General features: G+C 45.1%; 1 protein-coding gene across 2 annotated transcripts; it reads right to left on the reverse strand.

Moving 5' to 3' along the window:
* Positions 1–24,987, reverse strand: pak5 (p21 protein (Cdc42/Rac)-activated kinase 5). Of its 2 annotated transcripts, XM_085936909.1 has the most exons (13): positions 24,280–24,987; positions 19,024–19,119; positions 15,803–16,026; positions 14,735–14,773; positions 6,382–7,218; positions 4,455–4,664; positions 4,078–4,219; positions 3,859–4,013; positions 3,420–3,553; positions 2,327–2,453; positions 2,069–2,194; positions 1,874–2,008; positions 1–1,603 (listed from the first exon to the last, which is right to left on the reverse strand). In XM_085936909.1, exons 3-13 carry the CDS (start codon positions 16,004–16,006, stop codon positions 1,448–1,450), a joined length of 2,265 nt encoding a protein of 754 aa, XP_085793035.1. In that variant the 5' UTR covers positions 16,007–16,026; positions 19,024–19,119; positions 24,280–24,987; the 3' UTR covers positions 1–1,447. The 2 variants fall into 2 exon arrangements, with proteins under 2 accessions (XP_085793035.1, XP_085793038.1); XM_085936912.1 differs by lacking the exon at positions 14,735–14,773 and having other exon boundaries at positions 24,280–24,981.
* Positions 24,988–25,030: the final 43 nt, after the last annotated feature.

The raw sequence follows: 25,030 nt of genomic DNA on the forward strand, positions 1-25,030 counted from the left end.
TGGAAGTTTGTTTTAATTGAAAGCATCTTCACAGACATGCTGTGACACTGTACAACAAACACGCACGCACACGCATTCATATTTACATCACAGTGACTGATGGGTCAAAATGGATGTCAGTCGCTTTTACACTGGTGTATTCCAGGTGATTTCATGACAAGGACGATGAACCATTTATTTATTTATTTTACTTTGTGTTTCTAATTGATTTCTTCAGTGTGTGTGCTACAATAAGTGCAAATGATTACAGTAGCGGACACCCACTGGCTTCATTGACTCCCTGCAATTGCTAAAGATACACTCAAATCATAAAATTCTGACTTGACTTACAGCCAATGTATCATTTCAATTACAAGGTTTTTATTTTAGGTATTTGTCATATACCTCATATATTAAAATTATTTGTTACAAGATGTATATGTTCTCTTTACTTGGAAAGTATGTTTTACTGACATGTAAAAATATACATTTAATAGTGTCCCTATTGGGTGAATATTTGTTATATACTTGTTAACCCCCAGTTTTTTTTATTTATTTATTTTTACAAATTACGGACCAGTATAAAGTGTTTTCTAACCCTATTTGAAATTGACCGTAAACAATAATTTGTAATGTATATTTAATTGTATTGACACAAAAACACAAAGTGAAGTCGTTGTTTCATTGCATTTGAGTGTATTTGAGTAGATCCCTGTTGACCGTCGCTTTTCTTTTTCATTAAATAATTCAAAAAATAAATTGAACGAGAACAGAAGGCCACACTAGACAAAAATGAATTGCAATAAATAAATAAATACTTTAAAAAGCTCTTAGAAAATGTCTAACATTACCCTTTTTTGCCCAACGTTTAATGGTTCTGTCTACAAAGATAGATAATAGTAATAATAAATATATTTAGTAGCTTTTTTTTTTTAGTAGCAGTTGGGTTCAAGTGGAATATTTGAAATATTATGAGTGTGTGTGTGTGTGTGTGTGTGTGTGTGTGTGTGTGTGTGTGTGTGTGTGCATTTCTTAATGAAAAAGTGTATTATAAAGAGTAGGAAAGTCTACCGAATACTGCTCATATCACAATGGCGACCACACCATCAAATACTCAAAGTTATCAAAACTGTACACTCAATCTTACAAGTTGCTCTTAAAATACATGTGCAGCGGAAGCGTGGGTGGCCGCTCCACCCGCGCACGGCTTCTCTGCAGCACTGCCCACGCTCTCGGGGGTCCACTCAGGTCCTCTAAGGTGACTAACTAAAACACCCAGAGTCCACTTCAGAGTTTCTTCGTAGTAGTGGGTTCCGTGTGTGTGTGTGTGTCGGTTAGCTAATCTACGTTATGGTCACAAGAGTGTTGACAAGATGTGGGCGGGCAGTAACCACAGAAGTGTGTGTGTGTGTGTGTGTGTGTGTGTGTGTGTGTGTGTGTGTGTGTGTGTGTGTGTGTGTGTGTTTGTTCAGCGGTGGCGATAGTGTCTCATGAGGGGTACTATACAGGACGGCGGTCCCGATAGTTTGAGGAAGGGATGCTGGAGGAGCTCCTGCGCGGTGGCTCGCTGGGAAGGCTCGCGCACCAGCATCAGGTCCAGGAAGGATCGCAGCACCGACGACACCTGCCACCAAACCACGACAGAGAGGTTAGTCAAGCTCATTAAAATTGAGCATGTTTTTTACAATTCACTATTTTTTCTATATTTATTTTTTTCTACAATTTTATTATTCAAGTATTTTTTAAATATATTTTATTATTTAATTCTATATTTAGAATATATTTCTATTTTATTTTATTTTTATTATTATTATTATTATTTTTTTTTTTACATGCTACTGACTTGTATATGGAACTTTTCAGACACCATTTGGCTGGGCTAGTTCACACTCGCCTTATGTAACTCTTTTAGCCGCGGTGGCAGGTTGTCCCGTATCCTCCTCATAGCTTGCAGGGGGGGCTCATTGAAGTACGGGGGCTCACCGTCCACCATTTCGATCACCATGATGCCCAGCGACCACACATCCACCTACACACACACACACGTGAGCTGTGGTTGACAGCAGCTTCTATGTCAGTGTGCACTCACCTCTGTCCCATAAGGCAGTCTGGAGATGACTTCCGGCGCCATCCAATATGGCGTCCCCACCAGCGATTTCCTCTTGGGCACTTCTTTGGATACTTGGGCACAGAAGCCAAAGTCGGACAGCTTGATCTGCACATCAAGAAGAAGTCTGTTTGATTCCTTTGAGGCAAGGGAGGTGCTAATTTGACACATTAGCCGTTAAAATTGAAATCAAATACTTTTTCAACTTTTGTCAAAATGCTCAAATAGGTGCGTAATTACCCGTCCGTCACTGGTGAGCAGGATGGAATCGCTTTTGATGTCCCGGTGGATGACGCCTTGCGTGTGAAGGTAGCACAGGGCCCGCAGCACCGACAAGCACACCGTGGCGATCTGCTCCTCGTTCATCCTGTCATGCGTTAGAGTTGCGTAATATAATTCAAAATGGTCGCTAATTATAAGTCAAAGACAGAGGTTGTGTTTGCAGCCGTGATGTGCGGAGCAGGAGGTCCCAGATGGCATACCACACATTTACAGCTTCAATGATCACGCGCACACATGGCCAGCTGGCACTTTGTGTCTATTTTAGTGCGGCACAACCCTGAACAAACTTTTACCGTGTTGAACGCACAAACAATCTGAAGTCGATGAAGTGTCACACGTTTGCACTGACAAATGAGCCTTCTGATAATGATGGTTGTGTGCGCACACACTCACACGTGCACAGATGAGGATCATTGAAACAGAAAATTGTTTTGCAATATAACAATAATAAAAAAAAAAATGTTAATGATCTTGTAAGCTTGTCAAGAGAAGGACAATTATAGCGCTGTTTAGACAAAGAGAGCAGCGACGCTTACACTCGCAACAACGTAAATCACCTAAACCAGGGGTGTGAAATTCATTTTTTTCACGGGCCGCATTGTAGTCGTAACAATCTGACAAATAACTCGTTTTTAAATCAGACGAGTAAAAACTGGTCAAATATAAAAAAAAAAAAAAAAAGATGTTATTAAAAGTGAAGACAATTTGCAGTTCTAGTAATGACACACAAATTAGATTTGTCTTTGCGGGCCACATAAAATGATGTGGCGGGCCCCCGGGCCATTTTGTTGCTGTCAAGGCTGCTTGTGGAAGCTAACTCCATCTTTATACCACCATCTTGGAAGCTATTCAAGCAAGTTTGATGCACCAACAATCCACACAAATGGGTGGAATTAAAGCACCAAAACAGTCAACGTGAAAAAGTCATTAACACGGAGAGACAATTAGAGGAAAGTTGGGGAGTAAAAGATGTCGTGAAAGATTCCATTACAGACCATCTGTGTCATGTTTGAAAGCGCATTTGTTGTCTTCGAGTGTGTTTGGCTCCTACCTGGTGTGTGTGACGATGTCGGTGAGCGCCCCTCCCTCCAGGAACTCCATGACCACCCACAGCTCGTCTCCCACCAAGTAGCTATTGTACATGTCCACTACGTTCTCGTGGTGATAGTCCCTCATGATCACCACCTACACACACATCCGGTATTTATAAATAAACATGTCATTTCATATTAGCTCTTCATTGAAATGACTATCTCTATGTGAACATATTCTGGAGTTGAAACGTAACAGGATTACATGGCGCGGATTAAGAGGATTACAATGAAACTAATTAGCTCACACCCTCCGAACGTAGGGAAAACACAAACACACGCGCACGTGGTGTGTCACTGCTTGATAGAGTAAAGCTTCAACGCGTGTGCAAATACGACAACGGCTCGTCTATCTGATGCCTTATATGTGTCAAATAGATGATTGTAGTGTATCTGCACCTCGTTGAAGAGCAACTCCCTCCTCTGCTGCTTCCTCAGGTCCATCTTCTTGACGGCCACCTGCTTTCCGCTGTGCTTCTCGCTGGCGATGCACACGATGCCCGTGGAGCCCTCGCCGATCTTGATGAAGCTGTCCAGGTACTCGCGGGGGTCGCCTGATGACACAATAAATGCGACATTACAAAAGAAAATTTGAAGATAGGTACGGTAGTTTGTTACCTGGATTGACGACGAGTTGCAGCGCGGCTCGGAACTGCTCGTGAGACACCCTGGAGGGCTGAGTGTCGGAGCTGGAACCCCACGAAGGGGGAGGGTACGCCCCTGGGGGGATGTAGGGCGACGACGGCTGCGAGTATGCCCCCTATGTTAAAAAGAAAAAACATTTATTTTCAAAAGCCATTAAAAATAAACCAAACAGTTCATTTTAATAGCTACAGTAAAATCAGTCCAATAAAAATAAAAAAAAACGAAACACTAATTAAAAAAAAAATATTATAATACAAAATAAGTATTGCAATTTAAAATAAAAAGTAATAATTTGATGGAAATACAAGAGAGCAAACTGTAATATGCTATTAGTGTTGTGGCCTGCCTACCTGCGGCGTGTACGGCGGGCTGGGCTGGGAGGGCGGGTGGTGGTAGGGCGACGGCTTGTAGTGGTGAAAAACGGGCGGGTAGGGCAGGTGCACGGGCGGGTAGCCGGGGGGCTTGGCGTGGTTCTGAGGTAGCTTGAGGGGTCCGCGGGGGTAGGTGTCGCCGACCGTGGCGTGGGGGCTGGCGTCCCGCGACGTACGCTCATAGTCACCCTGGACAAGTGGCAACGTCAGTATTTGGTTACAAAAAAACACCCAAGCACGACTGCACTCAATATACATTGGTAGGCTGAGTCATTTTTTTTGTGCTTTTGAGTCTTCCTGGAAAACAACACAAGGAACTAAACTAGTCATTCACACACGGAGAGGACAGGAAGAGGAGGGGGACCCTTCCTGACGTGTTGGGATGGTATATAATTACATGCTGTGAACTCTTATAATCAATCACTCTGCAGCAAGAGGAGGGGGTGGTCCACCCCCCCCCCCAATCCACCCTTCCCACTGTATCGTTGCCCGGCTGGCTGTCAGCCAAAAGGGCTCTCCTGATCCATGTTGGTTAAACGCGCATTAATCTGAGTTTGGCAGGGTAATCAACAACCTAACTCAAGTGTGAAATTGAATTCGGCGGCGGAACACGGTCGAGCCCGCTTTTATGCTAAGGCTGCAAAAGAGAGAGGTGGGGGGGGGGGTAGTGCCGCAACATCAATTTGTCACTGAGAGCTGCTGCAGAGAAAAGGGGGAGAAAAGAGAGAAGGAGTGTGTGTTTATTATTGTGCGCGAGAGAGAGGATAAATAAAGCTGGTGTGGGGATGCGTTGGTTACACGGAAGAAAAAAAAGGCAAAGGGGCGTTTTGTTCGGAGAAGAATGGACCTGCTTTGTGAGCTGCAGGGATGAGCAAAGTACAACCGGCGGGCCACATGCATGGCCAAGCAGTAAATATTTGCTAAAGTTATTTCAAATAGGTTCATTTCTACAAATGACCTGGGCCCATATACATTATTAAAACTGAAATGATGGCCCCCGCCCCGCTTTAAACAAACAAATGAGAAAAACGACCCCCTCCTCCTACCGCAGTCCAATCCTGCATAGCTTGCATTTGACGTTTCTTTTTTTTTTTTTTCCCTCCCTACGAGCTGTTTAGTGAAGCGTGCCGGTTAAATGCTTTTTCATCAAGGCGCCCTGGGATCCACATCAGCAAACCTGCCGGACTCGCGTGGAGGAAAACGAGGAGGACGAAGAGGAGGTGCCGCAGATGTCATCACGCAGCGCGGCGGCCTTAATGGAGCACGGAGAGCGAGCATAAGGAGCCAACCCCCGCCTCCCGTTGCAGGTTGACTGCATCGCTACCTCCGGCCCGGCCCGTGCCGCAAGCTCTCTAAAAGTAACGGTGCGAGCGCTACACTGCGGTTTCGGCTCAGTTTGTAACAGGAAAGAGAAGAACAGGAATGAGAAAATGAGCATGAAATCCTTTCATATTTTTCCAAGAGTTGCTTGTCCTTCCATGTCAAAGCCCGTTCCTCATTGTGCTCTTACATAACGACCCCATTAAAATGCAGCATATTATTACTTAAATGTAGTCTTGCTCTGGCACGCCGCTTTATTCTTTTTGTCGTATACCTCGCTTGCCCTCTTTCCTTTGTTCCCCCTTTGACTTGGCTTTCTGTCCGCTCTCCTCGTGCTCAGTATGTCACGGCCGTGCGCTCGATGCTTTAAGGGCTAATTGATTCGACTGCGGAGACGGATCGAAAAGATGTCCATTAATTTCGGCAGATAGCCTGGACAAATTATCCTTTAAATAAAGAGTTGAGTGTACTGAGAAACTAAGTCGGGAGCTCACTGGACACTTCAATAGGTACAATAGGAGACACTTTTTAGATTCCCGTCGAAATATTGCGCAGTACAAACAGTACATGAATAAAGAGTGTTTACCTTGTTGATGGTCTGAGAAGCACCGAGGCTCTCGGACAAGCGCGGGTACGTGTAGGAGCTGTAGGAGTGCGCCTGAGCGGGGTTCTTGAAGGGTCCGCCGGCCGCATAGGGGACATTGGGCTCTTGGAGCCCGGAGCCCGAGCGGGACCTCTGCCTGATGGCCGGCGTGGGACTGGTCTGCATCACGTACGAGCTCTTGGGCCTCTTGTCGTAGTCTTCCCGCACGGCACCGTAACTCCATTCGCTGTCCGGGTAGTTGATCTGCTCGCTGTGAAGGGAGGCGCGGGACGGCGTTCCCACCGACGTGTCCCGGTAGTCCTGGCTGGACGAGCCGCCCACAGAGGCCCGGTAATAGCCACTGGAGCCCACGCCGCTTCCTACCGTGGAGGCCACCTCGTCCGTGGAGCGCCCCTTGCTCTCCAGGTAGGTGTGGTAGTCCGGCGGGAGCTTGCCGTAGTCCGACTTTTGGGGCATGGCGTCCGGGTAGAAGGGGCTGCGGATGTGGTGCGAGTGGCCGTTGTGTTTGGTGAAGCGGTAATGCCGTCCCAGGGCCCATTCGCCGTCAGCCGAGAAGCCCGGCTTGTCCAGAGCGTAATCCCGGCTGCCGGAGGCGTCTAAGTCGCAAGAGTAGCGCGAGTAGTAGTGGCCGAAGCCGTTCTCCTCGGGGCCCCCGGGACGGGCGCCCGGCAGAGGCCTGGAGCCGGCGCCCGCTTGGTGAGCGCCCGGCGGGCTCTCCTTGCGCAGTGAATTGGAGCGAGTCACCGAGATGTTGTCAAACTCCTCCAGCAGGCCGTTGATGGACGCATCTTTGGGGGGCCTGTTTCCCCTCACGATGGTCTACGGGAAGAATAAAAAAATTTGGTAACCACAAAAAACAAAAGGAGGAAATGGCGGCAGGCCGATAACGATGGGGTGCATTCCGTTTCAGTTCGGCCGTTCCAGTCTAAGAACTGAATGAATTGAAATTCATCAGGGCGCACAATTTCAATTCCTTTGAGACAAGTATGAAGTCTTCATCACTTGCAATGAATGAACAGGCAATCCTCAAGCTGGATTTACATTACATGCTACAAGATGGAAGTTTTTTGTTTTGGTCATTTTGTCCACAAGATTGGATTATTACTCAATTTTAACTTTCTCATGACACACACAAAAAAAAAGCTCAGCTTCAGATGCTAACAGGAAGCCGGCGGTGGATGCGAGCTGTTGCTTTCCCTGCCCCATTTCCCTCTCAACAGATTAGCTTCATTTTCAGTGGGCGTACTGCCGGGATGCGTTGTAGTAGTCGTGACGTCGTGCACGCACTCACACACGCACCAAGCGATTAGGGGCGCACGCACGCACACGTGTGCCGGGGCGTAGTGGCGGCTTAAACATCAGGGGTGCTTCTCATCCCCTCCTACCTCTCGCTAAGCCCTTTACACGCCGTTGTCGCGGTGACTCACTGGAAACTGGTGCTGCCGCTACTCGTGAATCACGACGCAAAAGACGTACTTCAGTGTGGAGGGGAAGAGGGGGGGAAAAAATGTAGGAAGCGAATCCAGACACAGCGGGTGTTTGTTTGTACCGATATGTGTGGGTTGATTTAGAATTGTTCCTTTACGAAATTGTCAAGCAACGGAAAACTTTGCAGAGTAAGCGATGAATCAATGTTATTAATTGGATGACATATTTCTTGGGAAATGCCGTATTTTGCGTGACTTCTCAACATTTGCCGCCTTTCCTTTTCATTTCTTTGCACGTCAATTTGGGCGACGTGTCAGCGCTAACACGTGTGCGAGCTCAGCGTCGTGCATATATTACAAGCCGGGCTCTTTAATACAGCAGTGTGCTTCAAAATGGCGGCAATCACACTGAAGCGCATGAAAGCCGCTAAATTAGCTGTCAGCAAGTACGCCTGTTTTGATCCCCCCCTGAGGAAGAAAAAAGAACGCACACATGAGGATATTTTACACTAGAAATTTTAAAGCTGTGTTCATTTTTTGGAGTAGTTGCAGATATGACCGCTAAAAATTAGCTACAATGTAAACCAAATTGGAAGTCTACCTTTTTGAAAGGTTCTTTAAACACACAAATTTGACCCATATCCACAAAATATGCAATGCTAAATAAAAAATAAAATAAAAAAAATATTCATTCTGTTAAATTTCCAGTTCAATTTGAGCAACTTCAACATGGCATGAATATTCTCAGTCGTCAGCAAGTTCTTGGGTTTGACGGACTGTCACGCATCTCCGTCACGCTCTTTTTGTCACATGTGCTGAGACAGGGAGGCGGCAAAGCGGCGATGTGCTGACACAAGAATACATCTGTGCGTCTTTTAACACCTGCACACACACACATATACTTGCGCCATTCATCCATCAGAGTGTCAACACGCACATCGGAATCTCCATCCTCAATGGGATGCGGGTTCATCACTCTGCGGGATTCAACATCTGATTACAAAAGAAGATTGCGCGTAGCATGCTGTAAATGTAAAGTATACGACCATGGACGTAATCTCATGGGGGGGGGGGGGGGGGGGGTTGAGGACATCCTCGTGTAGCAAAGAAAAAAAAAAGTGCTGCCCCATATTTTGTCACAAAGAAAATGAAAAGGAGCAGATGACAACGGAGCAATATGACGCGGAATTTTCTTTAGGAGAAAATGGGACAGGACATTTTTTGGTTTATAAACATAAAGAAAAAGTTTATTCCTGTTGTATGTTTATTTTAAACTGACTCATTGTTTTCTTCCTTCCTGCAGATAGTAAAAGGCAAAATAGACACAAACAGCATCGGTGATGTTTGCGACATGTTGTAATAACTTGAGGGGGCTCATCTGCTCACATTTATACACAATTTTTACCACTACCTTTAGGCTATGAGTGCTTTTTTCAGCTCCTACGTATGATTCAGGCAATAAACTGTGGAAGTAGCTTCTCTCTCGCTTAGGACTGCCCCCCCCCCTTCTATGAGCTGCCTGGGTGCCGTGAACTGGAACACGAGGTGAAACATTTGCTAAATGTAGCGATTACGTCAAGCCGAGCGGTTGCACGATTGGATGTTCTCAGGGGCGCTAATCAATCACGAGTTGGACAAATGCCGCAGTACGGCCAACGAGCGCAAAACTCAACTTCCGCATTTAACTACATGCACATTTTACATTGTCGGTCAGCCCTCTTATATATTGCGCCGCTAATTTGACACAGAAGAAACCACCGCCACCGAGGAAAAACAACCAATTAAGGAGCGAAAGTGTCATTTGTCCCGCACTTGTTTGAGAACGTGCACAAAATGGCGGCAATGTCTCGCTGTGCTGGGATCTGAATGATTTACCGGATCGACTGTTACGGCTCTGATGCAGCAATTTTGCGGATCTCAGCGTGGCCGAGTTTGGCAATTATGTCGGACTTTTGGTGCTTGGCAAATTTAATAATAAATTAATTTGCCATTACGGGTCTGATGCGGCACTCTCTGTGTGAAAGTGGCTTTACATGCAGGCTAACTCAATTAGCGCTCAGCATTGACCATCTAATAAAGCTGCTAATCAATAGCAGCGTGCTGAGGCACGAATGGCGGCTGCAGAAACATGGCTGCCGACATCGGCGAGGAGAGAGACAAGGTTAATAGTGTGCCAAATCACTGTCAAGCGCTCGGGATCGCGCCTGGAAATCTTTCCATTAATTTGAATTAGAGGGCTTATAGTGAGTGGCCTCCGCAGAAACCACCCCTTGTACCCCGCCCCTCCCGCCCCCTCCCCGCCGCATCTTTACGTCCTTACGGCGGCGTGGGTCGGGTCGTGCTCGGCGTCGGCTCTGACAGCGGCCATATTTCACCAGCGTGCCGCGTTGGCCTGTCCTCTAGTGATAAGCTGTAATAGATCTACTCACCATGCCCTGTTCAAGGTAAGTACAGCAGAGGAGAAAGGAGGAGGATGGGAAGAAATGGGAAGAAAGGGGGGGGGTAGGAGAAGGGAAGGACAGAAATGACAGGGAAGATGGCAGGAAAGGAAACGAAAGTGGAAGAATGACAAAAGAAATGAGACTAGAGGGAAACTTAAGGGGGGGGGGAACAGGATGAAAGAATTGAACGCATGGAGATAAAAGGAAGAAAAAAAGAAACAAAAGAAAAAACAGGACAAGGAAAAGAAAGTACAGGCCAGGAGATTAGGAAAGAGAAAGAAGAGAGTGGATGAAATGAAAAATACACAGAAGGAAATCGAACGTGACAAATGACAACAAGAAAAGATGGAAAGTCGACTTTCGCCGAGAGAGCAAAGAAATGAGTAAGGGGAGGAGGCGGTCGCTATTGAAGGAGGAGGTGGCTGCATGACAAATGAGGCTGGCTGGGAGATAAGGGGGGATTAACCTTGCTACTAATGAAGGCGGGCATAATTAATGAGCGTGCCCTTCTGCTGACTCCTGGAGGGAGGCTGCGCTCCGCTGCTCGGCGGACAGCGGCATCCACAGACGACAAGACCGCGGCCACTAATATGGTCTCGTTACTTCGAAATATTATGACACTTTAAAAAAATAAAATAAATAAACTTGTATGTCAAGGCATCTACGGGGTTTTGTAACCGGTCAAAATTCTTGTGGACTAAAATTGCCAAGTCAGCACCTTTCACACAGACTAGCGACCTGGAAAAATGCCAGTGGACAATGCGGGCAGTTTGAAAAAGGTTAAAGTACATTTTCTAGAAGTGTGGTTCAACCTTGGCCGAGGTCTGCATGTCTTCAACCTACAACTTATTGGAGCGTACAGACTCCCTCCCAGTTTGCGGTACAGTACTTCCTGGTTGGTTAGCATTACTTAACCTTGACGTTGCTGTGATTTATGGTGTTTGTTGGAAATGCGACAGGCACGCAACGCGACGAGTGTAGCGACGCAGATGCGTATCTTCGCCTCTTGTTAGAGATACGTGAAGCTCATCACCTCGACTACACTCTCACATTGTGCCATTCATTAAAAGTACAAGAATTGATGACACAATGAATGTGCTGGGATCACATTTGCAGGATTTCTAAAGGGACCATTGCAGGGGACTTTACCCTGGAACAAGATTTTTTTTTTTTTTTTTTAAAGGATGAGCAGAACTATTGTCAAAAAAAAAAAAAAAAAAAAAAAGGTTCTTGGTAGATTCAGAAACATTTTCTGGGGGGGGGGTAGTCTGCAGTTGCACATAACTGACTGGAATCTATTAGATGGAACTCAGTGTCTTAGCCTCTGGCGCCCTCTAGTGGATGATAGCAGTCATTGCAAAACCAATGTATTTCCCCTATTTCTGTTGGTGATTTTTAGTGCGGTAATGCAGCAAGATTTTAAACACTTGTGCTTTGCTACCCCTTGCGGGTCTGACTCAGTACTACAGTACACTTTTTTAAAAAATCCTGTGTAAATGGTAATGATAATTCAGTTTTTATTTTTGATTTACATTTATAACATTTTGAAGGTATTTTCTTAAGTGTTTGAGTCATTATTTATTTCTGAATAATAGAGCAGAAAAATAGCTTTAACCTCCAAATATTTTTGTAAGCATTATAAATGTTTTAAATTTTAGCTTACCTAGAGATGACCATTTTTTAAGAACCTGTTTAACTGAACTTCAAATTGTTTGACTTTTGCAGCGTTGAGCATCGCCACTTTGGTTGATAGTGTTTACGTTTTAAAATGGGTCTCCATGCCAGGCCTCACTCACAGCTTGTGAGACGGCTTTGACCCAGTACCCTTTGACCTCCAAGTCTCAGTAACAAGCTGCAGTGAAGCTCGCATTCTGCCCATGGGCAATTTCCAGCAAAATAGATTTGCGGTGAAGGCGTAATGAAATAAAGACAACCCCCTCCTTTGACCTTAAGCATACATCATCAACAAGCAATGGGTGACAAAGGAGAAATTTGTTTCAGCTTCTAGTGGCAACTGTTGCAACCTTGCATCTATTAATCAGATCATTCTGTTGTTTTTTAATTGTCAGACAATTATTTTTCATCACGATTTGGGTATTTAAAGATTTCACATTACGGTATTACATTTATCTATTACATCATACATTAAAGTTTGTCTGAAATAATTTACTTTTCATTCTTGAAGTTTTATTTGAGCTAATAAGACTACTGTATACTGTATTCGGACTGAAATGTTTTTTTTTTTTAAATCTCCTACAGTTCGCAGTTTAGCCAAACGAGGGCGCCAGAGGACCGTTAAAGCATCAAAACAGGTATTTGAGCGTTGAATGACTATGATGATGTTGCTTGTCTTTGCTAATTGCTTTCATTTACAAAATGGTATATTGTGAAACTCTTACGCCTGTAAAATTTGGATGTAGAAATTGTTCGCTACTTTATATTAACTGCCTCAAAGTCCTTCGGAAAAATGCCCATTCAATAAGGCTGTGAAGGGCAATTGCTGTAATTTTAAAAGCGTTCTGGCCAAGCTTGCAGAAGGTCGGTGGGAGCCAACAAACCCCAGAATGTCGGCAGTGAGGAAGGAAAGGATCAATGACATCCACTCCACCTCCCAGCCAAAAAAAAAAAAAAGACAGATGCTCTTCTCTCATTTTGTCTCTCCATCAGCAGCTATTCTGCTTCAAATTCTGCAAACAGCAATTTAATCCCGCAACAGTTCAGACTGAACCCTGTTGAAATTGGACTTGAATTTAAAGGCTTATTGATCAGCACTGGTAGCTCTCACTGAGTGAATGGCACGGGCAGTGATGAGGAGGAGGATGAAAGTAGACTTGAGAAGCTCTCAAAATAGAAAGTCACAGTCAAGTATGTGACCTCAAGCAACATCAACACTTCCAACAAAGATCCCACTTTTAAGAATATGATGACGTTTGACCCTGACGGAAATCCCACCTGTTGTAGTGTCCCCTCCACCTGGCCTGACCGCGGCCTCCCTCCGGGCCCTTCAAAGCCCCTCGTCTCTCTGACAGTCGTGACTCCTCGGCCCCCTGCCATGACTGCCACCGTTGGCCCCCAGTTGGTGGCCCTCTAGCTTCTTGAGCAGCGTCGCGATCAGATTTCATCTAAAAGAGTCGGTGGGTGCAGGGCGACCAACTGACATTTGGATCTTAGGGCGCCGCCATTTTGCCTTTGCGGGCCTACTGCCCCCTGTTGAACATTTAAAGAATTACACCTCCCAATGAGCTGATATAGCTTTTTGGGGGCGAGGGTAAAATTGTGCTGGTCTTACAAAACAATTCGCATCCACGATTTGTTTGTTAATCCACCTCTTCCTGGATGATGTAAGACTGAATGTTGAGCTTCCTGAAAATACCCACCGAGATTTCTCCGCCCACACTACCCACGGCGTATGGAGCTCACGGAGACAAGTGTGAGAGTGTGTGCGTGGTGGGGATGGCTCCATGGCGACAGAATAAAAAATAAATCTTGAGTGTATAAAGGATCTTAGACAGTAATGATGGTTCAGTTTTGTCCGTCTGAGAATTTTTCTTCGGTAACCTGAGCCAAGTGCAAGTACTAAACACAAGCTGGTGTACACACACCCCATCACTGTAAATGAGCCCCTTGGAGAGGGTGAAAGTCACAGTGCAACATGAGACGGCTTTCATTACCCCACAACAGGCCGTGACAGCCATGTCTAAGACATGCCGCTGAGCAGATGTGTTAACCCACACTTGTGGATTAGCCTGTGTGATGGTGGTGGTGATGATGGCGGCAGCGGCGGCGGCGGGGAAGCAATACTAATGCTCCAGTGAAGATGAGCAGCCTGACAACTAGGCCGCCATGGCAGGGACGACTTCTCGACTTGACCAGGCCTAGCGCTCCAGCCCTAGCATTAGCTTCATAATTCACCCTTTTGCATCCTAAGTGCAGAGCAGGAGGACAAATATATTTGACATGCACCTTGTAATCAAAACAAATGAATCTCTTATCTCAAGGCCCCGCTGTCATTCCCATGGTGCAAATGATTTAAGTAGGAAATCGGGTCGACAATACATTTCGCAGTGTGTCACCAGAACACAAAGAGCTTTCAGAGGCACTTTGCACTCATCATTATTTTCATCATTAGCATCATTATAATCATCATCAGTGGGAAGATTGAGGGAACATGCCGCTATAACTCATCTAATGTCATCTAGGGCGGCGTGTTTTTTTTTTTTTTGACTCATGCGGATGAAACAAAGGGAGGATTGGAAATGAGGTCTAAGTAAAGACTTGTCAGAGCAAGGTAGTTATGTCATGTGTGGAGTCATTCTTCCGCTTCCCGCCTTCAACTAAATGCATGGCGGCAGCAGGCAGCGGCGAGGAGATGCAATACAAGGCGGCGTGGGGTGAGAGTGCAAAGGAAGGAGAAAAAGAGGTAAGGTGGGGAGGAGGTGGGGGGCAGACGGATAAAGGGAGTCATACTTTGGGCGTTTCGGATGGCCGGACCTTCTTGGGAGATATCTGTGAAGAGAGCAAGACAATTACTTTCTTGTTCGCCCCTCTTCAGAGATATTTCCTGTGGCATATTGCTGTTCTTGGTTGTGGCCATTTGAGTTGTGAGCCCAACGGGCTTAGATGCGAACCGTGTGAACTCCAAATGGCACGACAGTAAGTAATTCACAGAGACAAGGAAAATGATTCACACCCTGGCCCCGATTTGGAATCGAGGTGAATTGTTATTTGCTTTTTCTTTTTTTTAGCTGGCTTCCGTGTTGGTTATCCGTGCTATGAATTCAGAAACAAATTGATGGTTAATTTCCAGCCTGGAGGGCAAGCGAGGGGTCGGGGCCTTCTGGAAATCTGAACGATTATCGAACCAATGGCTGACAGTAGTCGGTTGGGGATGACACAAATACTACGAGTTGAGCGCTGGGGCCAGTTGAAATTTCCAGACACGTCTTTATGAGTATCGTGTGAAAGCCAATGAACAACAACACAACAGAGGAGACACTCAGAAGGGTCAGAGACGAGAAGACACAAAGAAAATGAAGACTTGCATTCATGTCAAAGTGTTGTGTTTAAACAAATGACCAAGTTTAAATCTGCATTAAGCATATTTTGTAGCCATCTGCTATGTCAGTTTAAAACCAAACATGTAGGTAGCACTTAAAAGTAGGTAACAGCTCGAGCGGCACATTATACATGATTTGTTACGTAAATTTTAAAACGTCCACACTAATCCAACAGGTGGTATCGATATCCTATTCTTTAAAGTGACCAATAAAAAGCTTAATGCAAGTTTAAAGCAGCACACTCGGATGTGATTATTAAGCGGGCATATTAAGAGTGATGTAATTGTGTGAGATGGCCAGATGGTGTTGGAGAAAACAAAGGAACAAGTGTAGGATTGGAGGGGTGTGAAGCAGACATGCTCAAGTAGAAAATATATCCTTAAAGAAAAAATCGGAATCACATGGCTTCATCTGAAGTGGTCAAACAGATCCGAAATGTTAAGGTATGGTTGGATACCATGCGGTATCTACGGCCTACCTTCATGGGTGCAAGCTGGATGGGAGTGATGTAGGAAGGGTCCACCATGGGCTTAGGTCGGTTGGCGGTGTCGGCCAGGAGGCTCTGCCATTGCTGCGGCAGCCCCGTAAATTTCTGTTCCCGCGGATCGAAGCCCGTGTGGACCCTGTGCTCAAAGTTGGACGGGGCCGAGATCTCCAGCCGTTTCTTCTTCTTACCGAACATGCTGGACAACCCTGACAAACCTGCAGAAAAAAAACAACAACAAGGATGGGATATGTTATGTTATCACTAGAAGCTGTTTTTGCTAGGTTTGCTCATGCTATTGTTTTTAGCTTTGCTAATTCTTGTCATGATGCATCTCTGGAACTTCGACACAAATAGTAGCTTGTAGCTATTGTGCGATGACTAATGGCATTAAATATGGTTTTAAGTAGCAATTGATATTCATTTTGTAAAATGGTTCTGGCTCGGACCAGTTTGTGACACTAACTAATTGAAATACTTTATTATGCGCGAGTCGAGTCTCACAATGCTGCAGGACAGAAACGAGGCAAAAAGAAATGTCTTAACATGCCAGAAAAGAACAAGTCCACTTTGGTTATGTAATTTAAACAGCCCAAAAAAAAAAAAAAGCCTCCTTCCTCTGTGGCAGAACACAATGTCAGAAAAAATGATTGCAACTTGGTATTTTCTATTGGAATTGAATACGCGCTATGAGAGTCACATGATATGCGTGGTGGTGTCTCTGGGACAAAATGTCACGACGTTCGCTGTGAAAGGAGTTCATTGTTTTACGCTTTCTAGGAGCCATTGTCTTCAGAGTCAGTCGTTTTTTTTTCCTTTTGCGCATTATATTACTCCTGGAAAAATATTGAAATATTTGTTCCCTCCTTTTGGGGTTCTTCAAAACTTGACGGGGCTTTAAATTGTCTCAGGCTCAAGCGCTGAGATACGACGACGAGGTGGAGGCAAGCCCGTCTCACTGAGCCCACACATGATGGGAATCAGTGTTGAGGCCTCGAGGAAGAACCTCCTTGGGGAGGAAAGACCCACTGCGCAACGCCGCCTACGCTAGAGGTGTTATTTATAGCCAGACTGTAAGGTTTTACACATAACGTTATACCGCTACACGCTAACAATGTCACACAGAAGCCAGTTGTCGTTTTATTATTACTCGACTCCGAGAGATGCATTAAGGTTCGGGAGGTAAATTATTCTTAACCTTGCCGTAGAAAAATCGACAAACATGAGGTCTCAGACTAAAATGTACACAAGCATGACCGAAAATGCTGAGTCATCCTAGGGCAAAGATCCTGATTCCCAGGTTGATTTGTCTCCAAACCATCTGTCATCCTCTCCAGTCTCCACAGGCATTTCCCTCCCATATTTTTTTTTTTTTCAAATACGGCCACAATTTGACCAGAACCTGCCACACCCTGAAATAGTTAAGACGCTCCTCTTACCTAGTAAGAAATGGCCAGTGTCTTTTAACCATTTAACGTGCTGCTCATACGCCATGGCTCTGATGCAGTCAGATCCTGGTCACATGTTAAAGTGGACCTCTAATGGTTCCATTATCCACCACAAAACACAATGAGTCTTGGAATCCCTTTGGGGTACTAGTGATGATTCAGGTCAGCTTCCAGACTCTTAGCAGACCCCCAAGAGACATAGCGTTACTACGACGACCAGCCCATGACTGCGTTTGTGCCTGCACGCTCTGATAACTCCCAATGCGAGACGCAAAAAAAAAAAAAAAAAAGCGCCGATGCTAGCACCAAGGCGCGGCCAGACAGCTAAAGCCCGGCGCGTCCCATTCTGCTTTCATTGTTTGCCTAACGCCGTCTGACCGGGCCGCATCCCAAATCGAGTAGCCTCTGACCTTGTGCTGTCAAGCGTCCCTTTGTTAAACCAAGGAGCATATTCTACATTGGAAAAGTCTCATGAAACACCAGCAAATAAAAAATAAGCAGACCTAAGATTTAAATGTCCAAGGCTGGCTCAAAGGGTCATGCAGCAGTCACACCCTTGGAGCAAGTGTGACCTATAAATACACCGCCCCACCTTCGAGGGTCTCGCCCCAGGGTCTTCTCCCTGTCGCCGGTGAGGAGGGGGACAGCTGCACGCTAAATACAGAGCAAGTAGAGTTATGGCTAAAATGCATAAAATACATCTGTCACGTTAGCTTGGGAGGCTCAAGAACATTCCTCAAGCATCATATTAAAAGTAACATTGGTGACATGTGAATGTCAAATTCAATTACAATTTAATGTTGGTCAAATTTAATTCTGAAACAAAAATAATTGTGAATATTCTCTTGCAATCGTCAGCCTTGTGACAGCGGCAACAAACTGCAGTTCATGAGTGGGCTCATGTGGAACTGACACAATCCATCTCCATCGCTGCAGCCAAGGTTAGCCAGCAGAAAAAAAAAAAAAAAAAAGTCAGCTTTGACAGATGACGCACCCACAGGATTTTCCCCGCATGCCCCGTTCGCCGTTTGCTGCGTTAATCCTCAGAAAAGAAGAACATTGGTGTGACCTCGATTTGATAAGAGCAAAAGTTCACGTGACCATCCCCTAGTGTGCAATCGATGTGACTACAAGTTGGGTTGCTGGGAGCATGTGGTTGGCAGAAGACATAAACCTAAGTGATGTCTGGCTTTGTGCTTTTGTTTTCCGGCAAACACAACACAATACCGTGAGGTTATCATGACCAACCAGGGCCCAACATCAGTCTCCACAGATAAGTTGAAACATATAAATCATTGATCAGAACGTCCCTATGTACGACCGACCCCCTTTATCGCCGCCCCCCAACCCCCTTTCCACTCTTTGTCTTTACCCAGACAGTCAATGGAAGCTTATACCTGTTGACCTACATTGCAACCATCTTGAGCAGAAGCGATTGTGGTAATCCTGAAGCTGCGAGGCTTCAGTTATGCTCCGAGTAAACTGTAGCAAATATTCAGCGGAAAAAAAATCACTCACTAGATATTGTTCATTTGTACGAGACTAACAAGGTGACTGAAAGTAATGCTTAATTGCAAATGAGCTCGCTTAGCAGTCCCCGTGATTCTACTAGCGACTATGCTACATAAGCTTTACCGTCGTTTGAAAGTAACACTTGAGGTTAAAGTGTATGTTTCTTTGTGAGACGCTTCTAATCCTCCAAGCGCAAGAGCTTGCAGAAATATTTATGACACGAGTGGTGTGGGAAGTGAGCGGAGAGCTGTCTACCTTCAAAGGGCACTCCAAGGCCACTGCCTGTTAGTACTCCGGCTGCGCTTTGCTCCGGTGGCCCTCCGCTGCTTCCGATTTGACGGCTTGACGAACCTGGAAGAGACAAGCTAGTTTGATGTCCAGTTTGGACTGGATTTGACATTTTGAGGATGAAGACAAAATGTTCGGGGTGTGCGTTTGCTCTCGTGACTTATTTCCAGAGTTATTTTAGGAAACATTGTGAACTGATGTACATTATTCATCACGTGTGGCAGGAAAGAGCATCACTTGAGGACATGTCCGTCATAAAAGAGTACTCTGCAAGCCACTAAAACGTCTTACTACTGCTTCTCGGGTTTTAAGACGACCGGGTCAGGCGTAGTAGCATCCGTGATGATCTACGGGAGGAAAAAAAAAAAGTCGCAATTCTCATCAATCGGTAAAAAGCTTTAAGCTAACCAATCCATGAGCCTCTCTTGATGCTGAATGTTACAATAGCGAGTATTACTCTGAGGCGACCGACCCAGTGTGACCTGAGGTTCCCAGCATAGATGTTCTCATCAGGGCGGCAGACTCATACCGGTCCACATGACTTCACACGAACGATGCGGCGAGATAATACATCGGGATTAGCATTGTAGTGGTAACGGTGTCCCTACGTGGTTGCCTGTGGAAATCCTAATTGAGGAGCAAGAAGAGGCTATGGTGGAAGTTTCCCTCTTTGCAGCTTCTGTCATGTAAACTCATGCTTATCTACACTGTCAAGCTAATGCTACTGTTATGAGAGGAATGAGCTCTTTCATACTGTGTCCTGATAGCGTGAGAGAGAGAAACACAGAGAGACAACGTTAGCAATCAATGTAATGGGTTTGATTAGCGTGCAGCTGCCAGTTACAGAGTGCTACTAACATGCCACGCACGTCGGCGTGCATGTTTTTGTTTTTTTTTTGTCTATTTTTTGTGTACTGCCGTCCCTTAGCTGTGCTCATTTCCTGCTGTTTCATGCTCGAGCATCAAAGAGGGCACAGCTGCGTTACTGGATAACCGCTTTCATCTATTCGGCAACCGCATCTGCGCTAACGTTTTGTGCTACGTTATTAGCAACCGACATCACAAGGTCTCCAGGCTATAATCTGCACTCGGGCGTGCAGACAGAAAGTTTGCGTGTTCATACTGAAGATCAAACATGGAGGGGGGGGGGAAAAAAAAAAAGGAGGCTAAAAGCTTTTTCACACTGCACTTGACACAACACTGTCAACTAACCCACTTATTGTGTACGTGTTGCTGCGGTGCAATAACGTCGAGTCAGTAGGTGACCCATATTGAACATTTTTCAATTATGCATCACCTCGGCAAATTCAAAGTGCAAACGGAGAGATTTAGACGTTGAAGTTTAAAATTGCAAGGCCGAGATTTTGCCAAACTAGTGAAGAGGAACCAGGCTACTTCCCGTTCAGTTGCTTAGCAACCACTTCCAAATACAGTTACATCGTGCCATTGTCGTCCCTGCGCCCTACCCGGCGGCGGATGCTGCGCAAAGTCACTACAGCGTGTAAGCGTCTTAAATGAGACTGCCTGAGGTTTTGTCGGTATATGTTAAGATGTTCAAAGTGTCATGACACATATACACACACGTGACGGTCCGTCTTCCGGGCTATATTTAGGCCGGATGACGGCTCTTTGGCTGCAGACGGGAGCACAAGAACATGGTTGCAGAGAAGATAATATGAATCATGCGGACCCATAATGAATGTTCTTATTCAAGTTTGCTTTGATGCAATTCCACCTGACTGATCTCAAATCACAGAACAAAACTGCATCTGCGCTGAGATTCCTTTAGGGTGCGTGAATCTTCATTGCGCATCTCTTCCTCTTCACTCCAATTCCCACTGTGAGCTAAACAAGGAAATTTGATTTATTTATTTATCTATCTTTTTAAGGTCTACATTGCACTCGTGTCACGCTTTGTCAAGCGGAACATAAAGACGCTGACCTGGGGTCTGTTTTATGGTGCTGAACTCATGTAGCAATCAATTTACTAGTCCCAAAGAGCCATTAAATGAATTTCCTGAGAACAAACACACTAAATATCTATTCAATGGTGTAACTCTACAAGGAACAGTCACAGTTCAGTACACACCAGTACCTTTTTTTTTATTTTTTATAGGTGAAGTCTAAAAAGATTAATTTACTGTTAAACTACAATCAAATTCATGTCTAATGTATACAATAATAAATAATATTTAATCGTATGTAACAACTTGCTATTGCTAGTAGATCTTCTTCGGAAATTAACAAAGCGGACAAACCTCGCCAGAGCTGCATTATATTTGTTTACAAAGTAGGCATGAGCCTAAAGCATCTGCAGTCTACATATTCATCCACAGTCGGATTAATTGTGGTGGTAATGACTAAGTCTAATGACCGGCGGGCGCAGTTGAGCCCAACGCATTTAATACATGCACGGGTAATTTAAACTGGCCTTTGTTAGTGTTAATAAAGCGAAAGAAAGTGATTGAAGGAGCAGACACCGAAGCAATTGGCTTTCTTGGCCCGGCCCGTTCCAAACAGGTATCGCTTTAAAAGGCGATTAAACTGGAATTAGGCGGCGACCGGTCGAGTCCGTGCACATGAAACCAAATGAGGACGAGGCTGCGCAATTCACTGGCTGATTAAATCATACATACAGAAAATATAGAATTTAAAAAAAATAAATAAATACTTGTTAGAAACGGTCAATTCTGTGCACGAGAAATACAAGAAAGCAGCCGGCTGACACTGCACAATTCACCAGCTAATAAATAAATAAATAAATAAGTAAATAAATAAAAAATAAATAAAAACAGCTAGCCGCTTCAGCCTGAAGGGTCAGGCGAGTCAGGCAGCTGAGGCAGATGCGGCGCTCTGAGGCCCCCAAGGCAAAGCTGGATGTTCAGGCTTCACTGGGCCTCCTCAGCAACAAACACACACACACAAATACACACACATTGCCAGAAGAAGTAGAACAGCCTCATTGAGCAGAGAAATGTGAAGAGGATTTAGGTTACATGTCTCTAATTCTATAGAGCTTAAATATTTCTCTGTGTATTCTGAGTGTGTGCACAGAACACTGATGAAAATTGCCTTGGCATTAGCATTCTCTTGAGGTACGATGATGGAAAAACTGAACATTTTTAAATGGCTTCCACCCAGATTATCATACGTTGCAATTAGCGCTAGCGTGCTAACACTGCACTGTAACCAATATAAAAGTAAGAATGGATACATTCATTGTCGCCTGTCCTGCCATCATCTCATCTTCCTCCTCAGCCCCTTATAAGATCCCTTGTCCTCATCTGCCTCACCAGGCTATCTGTGGCCTTTCCAAGTGTCATTTGTAAAGGTTGAAGCCTAATTTGCACAAAAAAAAAAAAAAAAAAACACAGTACAAGGCTGCCAGGTAAGAAGGGGGGGGGAAAAAAAAAAAAAAAAAAACAGCTGGCTTTTTTTGCAACTGTCACAGGTAAGCACTCTAGCATAAAGATGCCGCTACGGATGATATAACGGGAGCAGAGACAGCGGCACGCATAACTTCCTCCTCCTGGTTAAATTATTCGCCGTGTGACTCCGTCTTATGTAATTTTGTGTGAGTAACCAAGGACATCCAAAATAGATGGAGGGGGGAAAATGTACAGAATATGATGGGTTGAACATTGGTTAGGATCCACATTAGTGATGTAGGCTGCGGCATTCCCTGGAGCTTTTGATTAGTATGTAAATCTGCAGTGAGAAGACTCATGGACTCCGAGAAGAAGCAGTCACCCTGTTTTAAAGTTTTGAAATAAATCTAACTAGGACTAGGCATGATAGAAGGACTTGGAATGTAGTTAATGGTCATTAGCAAGCACCGGAGGAGCGGGCGTGTGTGCTACCAGGTTTAACGAGCGTATCATGTTACGTTGATTAAACGGCGCCATATGTCACACTCAAATTTATGGTCAATGAGCGGGCGGCAGGCTGGCATCGCGTGTGAGCTTCCATCAATATGTCTGTTTGACACAATCAATGTTGTTTCATCTCATTAAAACACAAAAACAAACATTGTGGCTGAATGGGTCTTTATAGGAGGGCGGAATGATTTGGGGAAAATAATCTAATGGTGATTCATGAAACATGAAAAGCTGAAGCCACTGATTTGTTCGCATCGTTGTTTTAATCTGATTATTGACTTGTGTTTACGCCATAGCTATGGAATTTTGTCGAGTTGCTGTTGTGAACACTCAAAAGACTTCAACCAAGACTAACAATTTGATGTAAGACCAGGAAAATTAAGTCGTGATTTTTTTTTCTTCTAAACAGCAGTCTACCTGAGGGAGACTTTTTTTTTTTTTTTTTAACATGGAATGAAAAACCTGATGTCAATAAGAGCGGCATCTGCTATTTGAGGAAATACTCTAGCTCCAATTTTCAGAAGCCACTCTTTCCGCTCTGAGGAAACACAAGGTCGCACTCCAATGCCACAAATAAAGGCCAAAATCAAACAATTGGCAGGTCCCATCGGCACTTGAGGTGTTGTGTACGAGGTGGTAAGTTATTATTACCTCCATTTGGACTCTGTTGGCGCTCGGGGCGATTATGAGCTTAGCAAGCAGGGGAGGGGGGGGGGGACCCCAGCAAGATCAACACTTTTTAATTTTCCTCTCCACTACATTTATTCTAATCCCACGACCACAGTGAACTTGAAAAGCAGCCATGTACCGCCCTTTATTTACCTGCCCTACATTAACACGTTGTGAAGGTTGCTCGTCATACAGTACTAGTCTTGCAGAAATACATTAGTGCACCAGCAACCAGGGAGGGATGTGGCCATGACACACATAGAAAATAGCTCAAATGAAGCTAAAGCAGATTATATGCAATGCATTCGACAAGAGTAATCAGAATGCATTCAAAATGCTGCAAAAACACGCATTCCTTATCCAGAATGGGGTGTGTGTTATGCCCACCCCCTTCACTACCAAGGACAGCGGCCGCTACACGGCGATTGAGCTGACAGCCATGACAACACACGCTCCGGCCCCACAAATGACAGCTGCCTTCCCGCATGAAGGCGGCTCCACTCCCCGGTCCGAGCTAGGTCAAACCCTGATTGTTCAGACAAATTAAACCGAGGAGAGCTTCGCCTTTCCCGCGGGCGAGCGTTCGCTTTCCCCCCCTTTCCTCCAACACCAAGCTACCATTCACTACAGCTGCATCGTCGCACAAAATGGAATCCAAACACACGCCGGCACTCACCTGTTCGTCGCCGGGGTGGAAGAGCTCACATGTCCCGTCGCTTTATCCGGTTCTCTTCTATTCGAATGGGGGGAGAGCAGCGGCGGGTAACGTTACGTGTGAGCCAGTGGCGCCATGTTGGGTCTCCGGGAGCTGCTCTACTCCTGTGCGCCACATCCGGGCCGCTTGGAGGAGCAAATGAGCGGAGGGCACCGGAGTAACAAGCCGAGGAGCACCTGTGTTAGCCTAGGGGAAAAACGCTCACCCTCTCAGTCACTCTAAGCCTCGTTCCTTAAGTGCAAACGCTGGTTCTTTACGCCATTTCGTCACCTGCACTTGTCATGCTCATGTTAGCGCGATGCTAACTAACGCCCCTTTGCAATTACATTAGCGACGCTAACTGTATTTAGTGCTGACGTCACTAGTAATTACCATGCACCTTTTTTTACAGGTTGACCATTAGTATCCCTAAATCATGCAAATCGACGCAAAGGAACAGTAAGAATCCATCTTTAACATGATTGTTGGCTCAAAGTGGAGTGTACGATAACGACAGTAAGCGTCCTTTAAGTACAGTGCTGTGGATGTGTGACGTCATATTCATGATGACAGCGTCACCTAGTGGTGTATTATGAGAGAGCGGCTAAAACGGAACGTGCTGAGACAAGATACAACCAATCACAAACAAGTGACGTCACTGTAGTGATACGTTTCCGACATCAATAAAACATCCAAAACATCATAAAAAAAATTGAGTACTGAACATTATTGA

The sequence above is a fragment of the Syngnathus leptorhynchus genome, chromosome 18, assembly GCF_054491065.1.
Source record: "Syngnathus leptorhynchus isolate UIUO chromosome 18, UIUO_Slep, whole genome shotgun sequence".
NCBI lineage: Eukaryota > Metazoa > Chordata > Actinopteri > Syngnathiformes > Syngnathidae > Syngnathus > Syngnathus leptorhynchus.